Below are 12,536 nucleotides of genomic sequence, written 5' to 3'. Positions count from 1 at the left end.
TTGACGTTGCTGCCATCATGACTCCAGCGTTGTATAGTTCTGTTCTGCACCGTCAGTGGCTTCAATGGTGCGAAAGTGAATGTGAAGAGGCATTTGGCAGATGGCTGGCTTCTCTTCATGAAAAGACGTGAATAGGGATAGTTTGACCCTTTGCATTCTGCTCTTGTGATCTCTCCACGAAGCACAGGAGGATGCAAGGTGAACACAACAGCTGCAGAAACACCCGGCATCAGAAGTCTTATAAACTTGTCTTTTCGCTGGGATTGGAGCTTCTGAACTTGGCAGATTTGTCCCTGCACCCCTGCTGTGGGCCGTGAAAAGGGCCGTGTCGTCTTTGGTCTCCCCTGTCTGGAGGTAGATGGACGCCTCGGCTATAAAAACCTTTCAGCTCTATATCACACACACACACAAAGGAGGGAAATCTTTCATATGTCCTACTTGAGCTGCCATATAGGATTTCTCAGTGACTTTTTTTCCACAATTTTCAGTTCTCAATAAGCTATTTATGAGCAGCAGCCTATTTCCCAAAGACAGTCAGTTGGTTACTGGGACATGCTCCTGGGCTAATAGAGGTAAAAAAAAAAAAACCTTAGTCATAGCATGTCACACTTAGCCCAGATATGTAGGTTACCATCACCATGCTGCTATGAAAAACTGGGCAGTATCCCAGAGGAGCCACTGGCTTTATTGGACCCCAGCTCTCGGCCTGTATCAGACTGCATGAGTAATGATTGTTACCCGTTCAGATCTACTCTAATTAGGCCTAACAGTGTGAGACAGGAGCTGCTGCATCTAGCAATGTGAGAAAACGAGCAGACGGGGTCAGGAAGCAGACACACCTTGACCTGCTATGTGGGAGTCTGAGTTTCCCACACATACAGGCTCTTCCCAGGGACTTTGTTAGGATTAGTGCAGAATGCTGTATCGCCCTTGAATTTTCCAGTCTGGACTGTTGAAAGTTTGTTAATTGCTGAAAATTTAGGGAGCTCACTTTCCTATTAGTGTGGGGGATGAATCATCTTAAAAAATGTAGGTATGTCTGACAACTCTGAGTCATTAAATATAGTTAAATGTGTTTGTTTTTCCCTCTCTCTAACTCAATCTTTACATGCTGAGTGGGCCAGCATTCATTGGCCGGTTTAAAAGCTATTAACTTATTCTCAAAGTCAAACTAGACTAGAATAGCCCCCGGGGCTGATTGATTAATTGATCGTTTTGTTAAGTGAGATTGGCAGGCATTAAAATACAGACTACTTTGGAACAAAACAGCTACCCTGATGTTTTAGTGCTTCTAGCCTTAGCTTGTATATAAAAGTACATACTGTTTAGGTTAAGTGTTACAATCTCACAAACAATTTTTATGACAAACTTATTTCCATTTGCCTAGATCAAGATGTCAAGGCTAATGGAATGAAAACATCATAATTATGTAAAAAATGCAGAAAGTGCATCGTTGGACATAACAAATTTATACTGCTGTTGTGTTGCTGAATGGATTTGAAATAATTATATGACTGAAAGAGCACAAGAGTTTAGAGGATTGCTTGGTGGCAGCCAGGATTAAAGAATTAGCTCCGACATAATTTTTTTTAATGAACTAGACTTCATTTAGTGTTAATTTCCTCATATGTATTAATGCGTATGTCGGCCATTATTATTCTATTTATCAGCCAGCCATCATTCAAAGCATCGATGTGCAGTTCAGATGATTTCACAGAAAATCAGGCTTTCAGTCTTTTTCACCCACTCTTGCATCCATTCTGCTTAATAATTGTAATGACCACAATTTTTTTTTCTGGAAAATTAGATTTTATTTATGAGTTGAATGACAAGTCCTCATGAGTCGTCGTCTAGTAGCAGGAGTCCATGATGCGCCTCATGCTCATGAACCTCATGCCGCTCCATCCCATGTTCATGAAGCTCTTGTACTCTCCGGGCCTGAAGTACATCATCCTGCCTCTGTAGTTGGGCTGCTCGTACATCAGCCAGTGGCCGTCCATCACGTTGCAGGACATGCAGTTGGACATGCGGTAACGGTCCATGATGTTGTCACAGTCGTCCATCATCTCGTACATCTGGCCACCGAAGTTCTCCCTCTCGTAGATCCTCATCCTGTAGTTGCCTCTGTACCAGGGGACCATGCGGCAGGACCTGATGCAGTCGCTCATGCCGAACATGCTCATGTAGTCGGCGTACTCGCCCCTCCTCATGAAGTACTGGTTGCCCATGTAGTTGGTGCGGTCGTAGACCATGAAGCAGCCCCTCTCCACCCTGCAGGAGTGGCACCTGCTCAGGTAGGAGGACATGTCGGCGAAGTCGCCGCTGCACTCATAGGAGCGGCCCTGGAAGTTCCTGTCCTCGTAGAAGACGATCCTGCTCATGTTCATGTTGGTGGAGGTCATGGTTGCTGCTTGTGCTGCCGCCGGAGTCGATGCTGCTGCTGATGTTACTGAGCTTGGAGCTGACTGACTACCTACCTGGTCGGAGCCTTCCTATTTATACCTGAAAACCAGAGGCCCCTTTGTGAAAACACCCTGACCCAGCAATTTAGGGTCGTCCACATGTAGAGCTGGTTCCCCCAAAAGACCATAGAGAGGCGGTTTCTCTCAGAATACTGTCATACAAAGCCTTTTTGAAAGGGTTAACAAACAAAGGACAGTAACACCTTTGTAACGCCTACAAAGGCCTACAGCAGCATAGTGTACAACATCATGCTAAGGCTTAAAAATGTCTTTTGTTTTGTCTTCTCATTCTAAACAATTTGCCAACTCATCCCTTAATATTGTCAGTTTAGTTCAGTTCAGTTCAGATCTTTATTGTCCCTCAAGGGGAAATTTGATTTGCAGTAGAGGGCAAAAACACAAACACAACATACAAGAGGACATGGGACATTAATCACAACAGTTACAGCAAACAACCAAAAAATGTATCTGTTTGTTAAAAGTATCAAACCATTGGTATGGTAGCCTTAATAAAGTGCTGCTGAGCAGTGCAGTCAAGGTTTAGTGCAAATTAAGTGCATTTATTGCACTTGGAACAAAGGAAAATTTAAACCTATTGCTTTTTACCCTGGGGGACCTGTATCTCCGCCCAGAGGGGAGAAGAACGAATTCCTCCAAGAGTGGGTGGTCAGAGCTGGCCAAGATCGACCGTGCCTTGTCCGCAAAACTTGTCTGTCATAGATATCTGTTAAAGAAAGCTGCTGCGTGCCAATTATTTTGCTGGCTACTTTAACAATATTGAACAAACGATTTTTGTTTTGCACTGTAAGGTTCCCATACCAAGAAATTAAACAAAAGGTTAAAATAGACTCAATAAAGGATTTGTAAAATAAAGCCATCAGTGTCTTGTCCACATTAAAAGTGTTCAGTCTGTGCAGAAAGTGATGTCTCTGCAGGCCCTTTTTGCAGACTGCAGATGTGTTGAGGTCATGGTTCAAGTTCTTGTCGATCACTGTTCCCAGGTACTTGTAGCACTCAACCGTCTCAACAAGTGAGCCCTTGATTGTAGTTGGGAAGGTTGAGTGGGAGGTTTTCCTGAAGTCGATGGCCATATCTTTAGTTTTGTGAACATTTAACTTCAGGAAGTGGTTGTCAGTCACACCACTCTACAAAGTCTTTCACAACTGGCCCATGATCGTCCTCTCCATCCTGGAGCAGACTGATTAAAACAGTGTCATCTGCGAACTTCAGGAGATGCCTGTCATCATAGTTACTCCTACAGTCATTTGTATATAGAATATACAATAATGGGGACAGGACACACCCCTGGGGTGAGCCTGTGGATGACAACCACTTCTGGGATAGGGCATCATTAGCCCCGACTGCCTGGGGCCTACATGTTAAAAAGTACATTACCCATTTCACCATGCCAGCATCAAGATTAAAAGTGGACAGTACTTTACTAGCTAAAATGTGTGGTTGGACTGTATTAAAAGCTGAGGAGAAATCTACAAATAAAAGCCTTGCATGAGTTTTTGTACCCCAAGATGCTTGTACAGATAATTAAATAAAGTAGTAGTAGCATCATCCACTCCTCTATTAACCCGATATGCAAATTGCATCGGGTCGAGCAGGCCCTGAACCTTATCAGTCAGGATTTGTTTGACCAATCGCTCAAAAGTCTTCATCACTAGTGAGGTCAGAGCCACAGGCCTAAGGTCATTGAGCTCTTTTGGGGATTTCTTCTTAGCCATGGGTACAACAGTCAGACTCCTTCCACAGTTTCGGGACCTTGTGCTGGGTAAGTGACGAGTTAAAAAGATCAGTAAAATATCACATAACTGATCCGCACAAAATTTAAGAAATTTGCCAGAATCTGACAGAATGGGCACTGATTGTAGGCTGAGAGGTGGCAGTACAGTCACTCAACATATCAAACAGATCACTATGCACATTTGTAAAATCATGTTCATCATTAAAACGTAAATAAAAAGCATTCGGTGCATTTGCAAGCTCTGAATTTGAATCAAAACCATCAATGGTGATTGACTCTTATTGCCCTGGCCTGTCATGGCTTTCATGCCATCCCACACTGCCTTTAGGTCATTACTATAAAATTTCTCCCCTATTCTACTTTTATATTGGAGTTTAGCCCTCGTAATTTAATATCTGGCCTCTTTTTTAGCTCCTGCCTTATCCCCATCCCCACCATGTAGAAAGGCATTATGTTTCCTGTGCAGTGCATCCTTCACTGGTTTATTATTTGGAAACACCTTCACACGTTTAGCTGGGATGATTTAGTCTTTTAGATAAAGAATATAAGAGGATATCAGTCAGTCATCTGTCAGCCGAGGTTCATTTTGCAAATCAAATTTATCCTAATAATTACAGTTGTTTATTGAATATTGTTGTGTGGTCTCACTGACAAGATGTTCTGCCTGTAGCCTATAACAACTGCGATAATCATTTTACAAAAGGGCATTGCTTCATATTAGTTGAGTGGTACTGATCTAATTTCCACATGTAATGTAATTAGACATTGATGGTCCATTATGTAATTACATGCCAATAGAATGATTTAAATTTGGTTGAAATGTCACAGTGTTAAATGAAGGCATAATTTTGTTGGGTGTGTTAGGTCTTGACAATTTTCTAACTCATCATCCATACGGTTTCTGGATGGATTAGCAGCACATACAAGACAGAATTACAGTAGAGAGAAATATACCATCTCAGTCCTTCAAAGTAAAAATAAATAACACTGAGCCTTATGTCTATAACACTTGTCAGTGCACAATCAGTTATACAGACAAGGAAACTATAATAAATAAAAACTAGATATTAAAATCATTAAAAATACCAGATATGAATGGAAAAAGATACAACAAATACAACAAGATAAAACAGGTACAATCAAATTATATAAATCTGTCTGTTAAAGATTGTTACAGGAATTAAAATGTTCCTCTATTCTTCAAATATTTTGGACTCACTTTGACAAACTCAGCTTTGATCAACACATCACTGATATCCATAAACGATCCCAGGAGAGACTCCACGTCATCCGCAAGCTCAGAGCACTTTCTGTTGCCCCCCACCTCCTGTTGTTGCTTTACAAAAGCATAATCCAATCCATCCTGCTGTACTGTTCCCCCTGTTTCTACACCATGCTGACCATCTCCAACAAAAACAAACTTACCAGGATCACACATGTTGCCTCCAAAATCATCCACTCCCCTACACCCAATCTCTCAGACATGAATGACAGAGCCATCACACGCATTGCACTCACAATAGTGAATGACACCGATCACCCCCTTAATCCGTATTTCACACTACTGCCGTCAGGCCGTAGATACAGGACTCTTTGGCAGAAGTTTTGTCCCTTCCGCCATAGATATACTGAACAAACTGCCTCGCTGACCTTTGAATGTGAAATGTGATACATGTATATGTGCTGGGATACAGACAGAGGATGAATGGTATGTGTTTATGTATCTGTATGTATCTGTATGGTGTGGTTATCTATGTTTCTGCGCATGTACTGGCTGTGAAAACAAATTTCCTGCGGGACAATAAAGACTATATCTATCTATCTATATCTATCTATATCTATATCTATTTATCTATTTATATACATGTATGATCAAAGATGTGTAATGTTGACATCATTCTAATATGAAAAGCACTTTTTTGAGTAGTTAAATTTAAAGTTATTGCATTTTCAAACTTTTTTCAGATTTGTAACAGCCAGTATGACACATGATTCCTGCAGCCTAAGTTCATCAGACAGTAAAGAAAGGCCTTGCCAAACAGTCATAGGATGTGTTGTGGCTAAGACTTAAAAGCTCTAAAACCTACAGGCAACTAGTACAGAGAAGCTGAAACGGGGGTAATATGATCCTGTGACGTACCAAAAGTAAATCCAAAATGCAAGACAAATGACAAAAGGCAAAACAAAACAGCAGGACAGTAATACAGAAGTGGTTGTGGGTGACTGAAACAGACTTTTTCCATGCAAACTGTAACCATATCGCTTTCACTTCTTGTGGGTTATGGTATTGCTTCACTCAACATACCACTCGGTTTGTTTTGTTTGCTTAACTATGCTAGAGTTCTCTTTAGTACGTGGCTTAGATCTTTTCCTCCCTCGGCCATGACAGTGGAGATGAAAGCTCTTTACACCCTTGGTCATGCAGGACTTGCAGCAAATGAGGCTGATCATGTTTTCTAAAAAAGTATTTCAACAAAGACGGAAACTCCCCGAAAGCCGATAACGATCCCTTGCTCGGTTTTATGTTAAAACAGCGATGTTGCAATCAGCTGAGCGAACCATAACATTTTTTTTTCTAACGGTGGATGTTATCATACAGCCAGCGATTGTTTGCTGTGTGGCCACTCCATTAACTCAACATGGTAGTTAAACTGAGTTACGGCAGCTCTGGTTGGTTTTCAGGGTTGAACAAACAGCAAATGTCAGCACAAACCCCTCGTAATCTACTGTGGTATTTGTCCACAGAAAGTACAGGGTGTGGGGAACATTGAACCTGGTGTTACAGCAGAGGGATTCCAGTATTTTGCTATAGGGAATGTGCCTCGGCTCCTACTCCTCTGTAACTATTTTGTTCTATACTATAGGTTCAGTACTGTGAGTAGAAGTAGAATTAGACTTACACAAGAATAGATTGTCACAGAACATGGAATTTGTATATTTGGCATTTAGCTAACACACAACCCTCACTTACTACATAATTAGACCATTTTTACATTATATTCTGGGCTGGTGGCACCGCAGTTTCTACCGCACAGCATGAGCGTTTGTATTATGAATGCCTTGCTCAAGGGGCGCTGCGGTGGATGTGTGCCGTCTTAATTATCCCAGCATTGTAGCATTTAGGACCTCCAACTGGGCTTGCAAGATGACTTTGGGCGTTCACTGAAGGATTCATTCAAGAAAATTCACTTAAGCAATGCAGGAAAAAGATATTTCCACCATGTAGTATGTTTATAATCTTTATGAAAAGCGTGTTTTTTTTTCATTTAAAGTAATAATTCGCAACATTTTCGTATAAGTAAATGTCCATTTTGCTTCTCTCTAATGCTGATTGATATAACACAGCAGTGATTGAGCCTATATCCAGTTCATGAAAGCTTTTACATTTGCTGACATTTGGTGTCTGGTAGGTCTTTCCCGGAGAAAATCATCAAGGAGAAAGACGTTGCAGTCCCGCCCCACACTGTTTGATTGACAGGTGATCTCTGGGAAGTGCAGTGCAGAAACACCACAGTTATGACTGCTGAAGATGTTGCCCCAAAAAACAAACACAAAACAAACAACCCTTAAAGATTGCATATATTTTACACAAGATTCCCCTGAAAAGTGGTCAAGTGAAACAGCGTGTGTGTTTTTTGAGGCCGTGAGCCAAAAAGAACCACAGCTGTCGATACAGGATCGGTTCACTGTTTAGCTGTGCTGTGATAAGAGGTTGTCAGCTTGGGGACTTGCCTGAATCACATGTTTAAAGTCTCTCAAGTTAAACTGAGTGCAGGAGTGGCTGCAGGAGACTTGATGTTAACTTGTCATTGCTTGTAAGTGCCGCTCATTACATCGCACCCAGCTGGAGACTAACCAACCAGCCCCAGCAGTTACATGCTGATACTCACTAAAGAGGAAAGTCTACTTCATCCCCCACTATAAACTCTATTGAACACCTGTTGAGCTATACAGAAACTCTTCACTGTCTGGGGATTTTACTGCAGGATATTGAAAGGAGAAAGGAGAAACAGAAATGAGAAACAGAAAGGAGCACTGGTGTTCATGTTTGTTTGCATGCGCTCTTGTGGATGCATAATTAGAAGCTTAGTAAAAGGGGCTTTACTGAGTGATTGTGTATGTTATTGTAAGTTGTCTGTAAGTGTCTTGACTACGCACTGGTGTGCAATCTCTGAAGATGAAAAAAGGGAACTTGGATACAGTAAAGGCACTTCCTTTAAATGGCCCTTTGTGCACTTTCATAATCACTTTAGCCACAAACACAACTTGAAAGAGAGTCACTGAAAAGTACTCAAGAACACATTTGCTTTTATCATATTTTATATGAAAAAAATATACCGATAGGAAGTACCTTGAATGCAAAAAGTACGTTTATCATTGCACATTTATTAAAGCGGATAAGTGAGCATAGGATGAACACAAAAGAGGCTTATATACATGCAGCTATGCAACACCTTTCAAGGCTCTTCCTCAAGTAGCATGAATGTTTTATATCATATTTTATATTCAAACTAGAAGGGCATTCGGAGAGCTCAGACCTCCGCCAAGGTTCGTGCTATTATTGCTTGTTCGTGAGTCGGATCAGGATCCGCTCCAAAATTTAATGGGTTCTTCCTTGGCCCATGCTACAACCTTCCATGAAGTTTCATGAACATCGGGCCAGTAGTTTTTCCGTAATCCTGCTGACAGACAAACAAACAGACAAACAAACAAACGGCACCGAAAACATAACCTCCTTGGTGGAGGTAATAAATACTAAATAAATGCTTCTATAAAGGTATTTCAAGTTGAGAATTTCTCATTTTATTTATGAAGATATAGAATAGATGCTCAGCATAGATCCATTAGGCCAGCATCTAGTTCCTACCGTTATTGGACTGTTATCCTGCATAATATTTGGGCCCAAAATTGTAACCCTGGCCTAACATGAGCCTGGGTAGTTTCAGACAGAAACCCTGCTGGAGATTGGTCTGCGTTTTGGAAATATTTCATGACCCTAAGCCCAGTTAAAACCCAACTTTACACCAATCAGTGGATTTCTGTAGAAACAGCAAGCTACACTAGTTTCACAACTTCTTTATAAGCTTTATATATAGTCCTAGAAACTCCTATCTCCATTAGACACATTCTGGCAGAGACAGGATTCATTTCATGCCTTAAATCAACAAAATTGGGAAGTGTTCTGCACAATCTGAACCCAGCTCAATTAAGTCTGAGGGAAAGATGAGCGAGGGGGAGGGAAACCTGATCTGACCTGTAACCCGGCGGGTCAGGTCAGGTCAGATCAGGCTTGAGCACAGAATCAAAACTCTCCCAACATAGACTGAATGGGAAGTGAGGCAAGATGAGTAGTGATGTCATCGTGGTCAATCGGCATCTTGCATGATGGGGAAAACGAGTGAAAGGTTGCAAAAGAGGTGTTTTGTATGTTGTTACACACACACACACACACATGCACACACTGGAGACCATATATGATTGAATATTCATCCTAATGTGCTTCAGATTATTACATGACCAAATGAATTCAATTATTGGGCTATAACTGATTGCTTGCCTCAAGCCGTGTCGTCTAGCAGAGAAATGAATTGCAGTCATGAATGTATTATAATGCTTGACACTGTAGTAGCGGGTTCCACCTTACAACCAGAGCCCATAATTAACTGCATGACTCTGAATATCATGGCGAGCATGTGCATCAGCTGGAGCTAAATTCCCCCCGCTTGCCTCGCCTGTGAATGATTTCCCTGCAGAAGAAGAGAGCCAGTCGCTGCACTGTTGAAATTTTAATGCCCATTTTAAGCCTGCAAGTTAAGCACTTCTGCCTGCACCTCACTGGCTCTCTTAAAAAGATGCCATGTTCGTATTTTCTCCTCAGAGGCTCTGCTCTATCTGCATAAAAAACATAAATCCCTAATGGTGGCCTCTTCACATCACATGTCTCTGACTAAATTCTCTTGTCTCACAGCCTGTGAGCGCGGTGAGATAGCTCGCCGCTGCCGAACAAATGCTTTTAATTCCAGTCTGCGGGGCGGCATGCGGGGGGGGCCGGGGGAGTGAGCCAGCGGTTTTCTGTGGCTGAGCGCTAACGTGCTCGGCGCTCTTGGGGCCCACCGTTGCTGGGGCCACAGAGGAGCAGTGGGAGCTGGGAGCTGGAGGCTCGGCGTTGAGCTGGCCATAGACGCTCAGCCAGCCGTTCCTAATGACATCGCTCAGTGACGACGGCCCCGATTATGCCGCGCTGCTCCCGTCAGGCCGGGGAATGAGTGTTGACAGCCACATTGTGCCGTGAATGCAGGTGACCCTCGGGGGGTCAGGGGACGAGTTGGACCATGATGTCACAGGTCAGCACGTGTTGCCTCTTAAGTGTGAGAGAAGCCCCGTCGAAAAAAGACCTCGCCTGGAGTTAGGCGAGTGTTTGTTGAGATGAAGAGGGAAGTGGCAAACAGGCCAGACAATGATTTGCAGAACTGATTGCATTTGTAAGCTGTGTAAACATCAGCTAGAAAAATAACATGCAGGATTTATTATTCTTGGTTCTCATTTCAAGGTTGAAAGAAGTTATTTTATTGAGATGCATCTCAAGGAGCTGATTGCTGTTTTTTCAGTGATTGTGAAGTGTAGTGTGACGGGACTTTCCTCTCTCATTATTTTGCCCTCTCAGAGGCCCAATAGTAAAGGCAAGGTGTGAGCACCTGCCATCTAATCAAAAAGTCCAATTTAGCATTGTAAGGAAAACCCATATAACCCCTGATGCATTTACCAACTTTGTCACATGGATCGATATCTGGCAGTAAATTGGCGATACACATGGTAACAATAATGGTGGAAGACTCAGTACAATGAAGCTTGTGAACTCAGTGTGTTATGAACTAGTTCAAACTATTTCAAAATCCTATTTTCTTCTTATAATCTGTTCATTATATTTTTACATTTCCATTTTTTATATTTTAGGCATTTAACTAGTGCTCTTATTCAGAGCTACTGACAGAGAATACAACAGTATTATAAGCTTAAATTCCTTCAAGAGCTTTGACAGTATTCCTTTGACCTTAGAATGATCATGAAAGAGAGAAATACCAAGCAAGGAAGGAGGAAAGTAGAGGGGATTTTCATTCATTCACGAAAATAATTTTGAATTACTAAAATAACGTAGAAGGTAGAAGGGAAATTGAACATGTGACCTCTTAATTAAATGCTGTGGTGATGAATCATTCAGTAAAATAATGAGAAAAGGTTAATTTTGGAGCCTTGAACCCATCAGAACTCTCACAGATCCCTTTTGCAGAAACGTTTCTTCAGACCAAAAAACGAACCAGAATTACAATGGTAATCCTCAAGATCCATTTTTTTATGATTTTGGTGACATTTTTGGTGCTAAGCACTCATTGCTGTGGTGTTTCTGCACTGTTTCCCAGAGACCACCTGTCAATCAAAGTGTGGGCGGGACTGTGACGTCTTTTTCCTTGGATTTTCTGTTGATGAAGTTTGAGTTTCTGTAGGTGGCGCTCTTTTCTTTATCTGTTCAGTCATGTTGGCTATCACTGGAGTTCGTTATTTATTCCAAACAAACCTGTTGCTGTTGCTGGAAACGGATAATTTTTCCTGGGAAAGACCTACCAGATACCAGGTTTTTAGAACAGCAAATATAAAAGCTTTCATGCACTGAGTATAGATTGAATCACAATTGTGTTATATCTATCAGCAATATAGAGTAGCAAATCATACCTATTTATATGACAATGTCACAGATTATTATTTTAAGAATCCATTTAAAATGTTTGTTTGTTGCTGTTGAACACTTGCATCTGTGAGGCCAAAGATTGGCAACTCCCACTAGCATGCGGTTAGCATGTTCTGAGACACTGTACATGTTTGTCAGCCTCTTGTCCGTGCATCATGTTCCTGTCACAGCGTCAGCCTACACATGAGATAAGCATCTACTATGCATGTACCCCCCACACACACACACACACACACTTATCCTCCACCCAACTGGTACAGCTCATTACACTGGAGGCATTGTTTGCTCGTATGGTGTTAGGTACAAGTACATAGACGTACACACACACTCATACCCACACATGCATGCATGCATACACGTATATGTACAACGGTATGCATGTCCACAAGTGTCGGCTTGCTCTATTTTGGTTCATGACAGTGTCAAGGTTTTTCTGCTAAGAGGTAAGTATTCGGTTGTTGCCTGTGTGCCCCTGTTGCCTGGGAAAATGGAAACCATGTCTGCATATCTGTGGTTTTGTAAGGAGTCGGCTCTGCCAGTCTGACTGTGCCACACATGGCTCTGTACGTCTTCTTCT

At 41.9% G+C, this 12,536-nt stretch overlaps 1 protein-coding gene across 2 annotated transcripts; it reads right to left on the bottom strand.

Annotated features, from left to right (window-relative positions):
* Nucleotides 1–1,850: 1,850 nt before the first annotated feature.
* On the bottom strand, nt 1,851–8,261 carry LOC139658789 (gamma-crystallin M3-like). Of its 2 annotated transcripts, XM_071536959.1 has the most exons (2): nt 8,252–8,261; nt 1,851–2,407 (listed from the first exon to the last, which is right to left on the bottom strand). In XM_071536959.1, the coding sequence occupies exons 1-2, from the start codon at nt 8,259–8,261 to the stop codon at nt 1,851–1,853; spliced, it is 567 nt and encodes a 188-aa protein (XP_071393060.1). The 2 variants fall into 2 exon arrangements, with proteins under 2 accessions (XP_071393060.1, XP_071393061.1); XM_071536960.1 differs by lacking the exon at nt 8,252–8,261 and having other exon boundaries at nt 1,851–2,411.
* Nucleotides 8,262–12,536: the final 4,275 nt, after the last annotated feature.

Source organism: Centroberyx affinis, unplaced genomic scaffold (assembly GCF_046629955.1).
Source record: "Centroberyx affinis isolate AG114_WGS23_722 - 3 ecotype Tasmania unplaced genomic scaffold, CSIRO-AGI_Caff_v1 ptg002965l_1, whole genome shotgun sequence".
Classification (NCBI taxonomy): Eukaryota; Metazoa; Chordata; class Actinopteri; order Beryciformes; family Berycidae; genus Centroberyx; species Centroberyx affinis.
The sequence above is the reverse complement of the archived record's forward strand: the minus strand, read 5'-3'. Positions and strand labels throughout refer to the sequence as shown.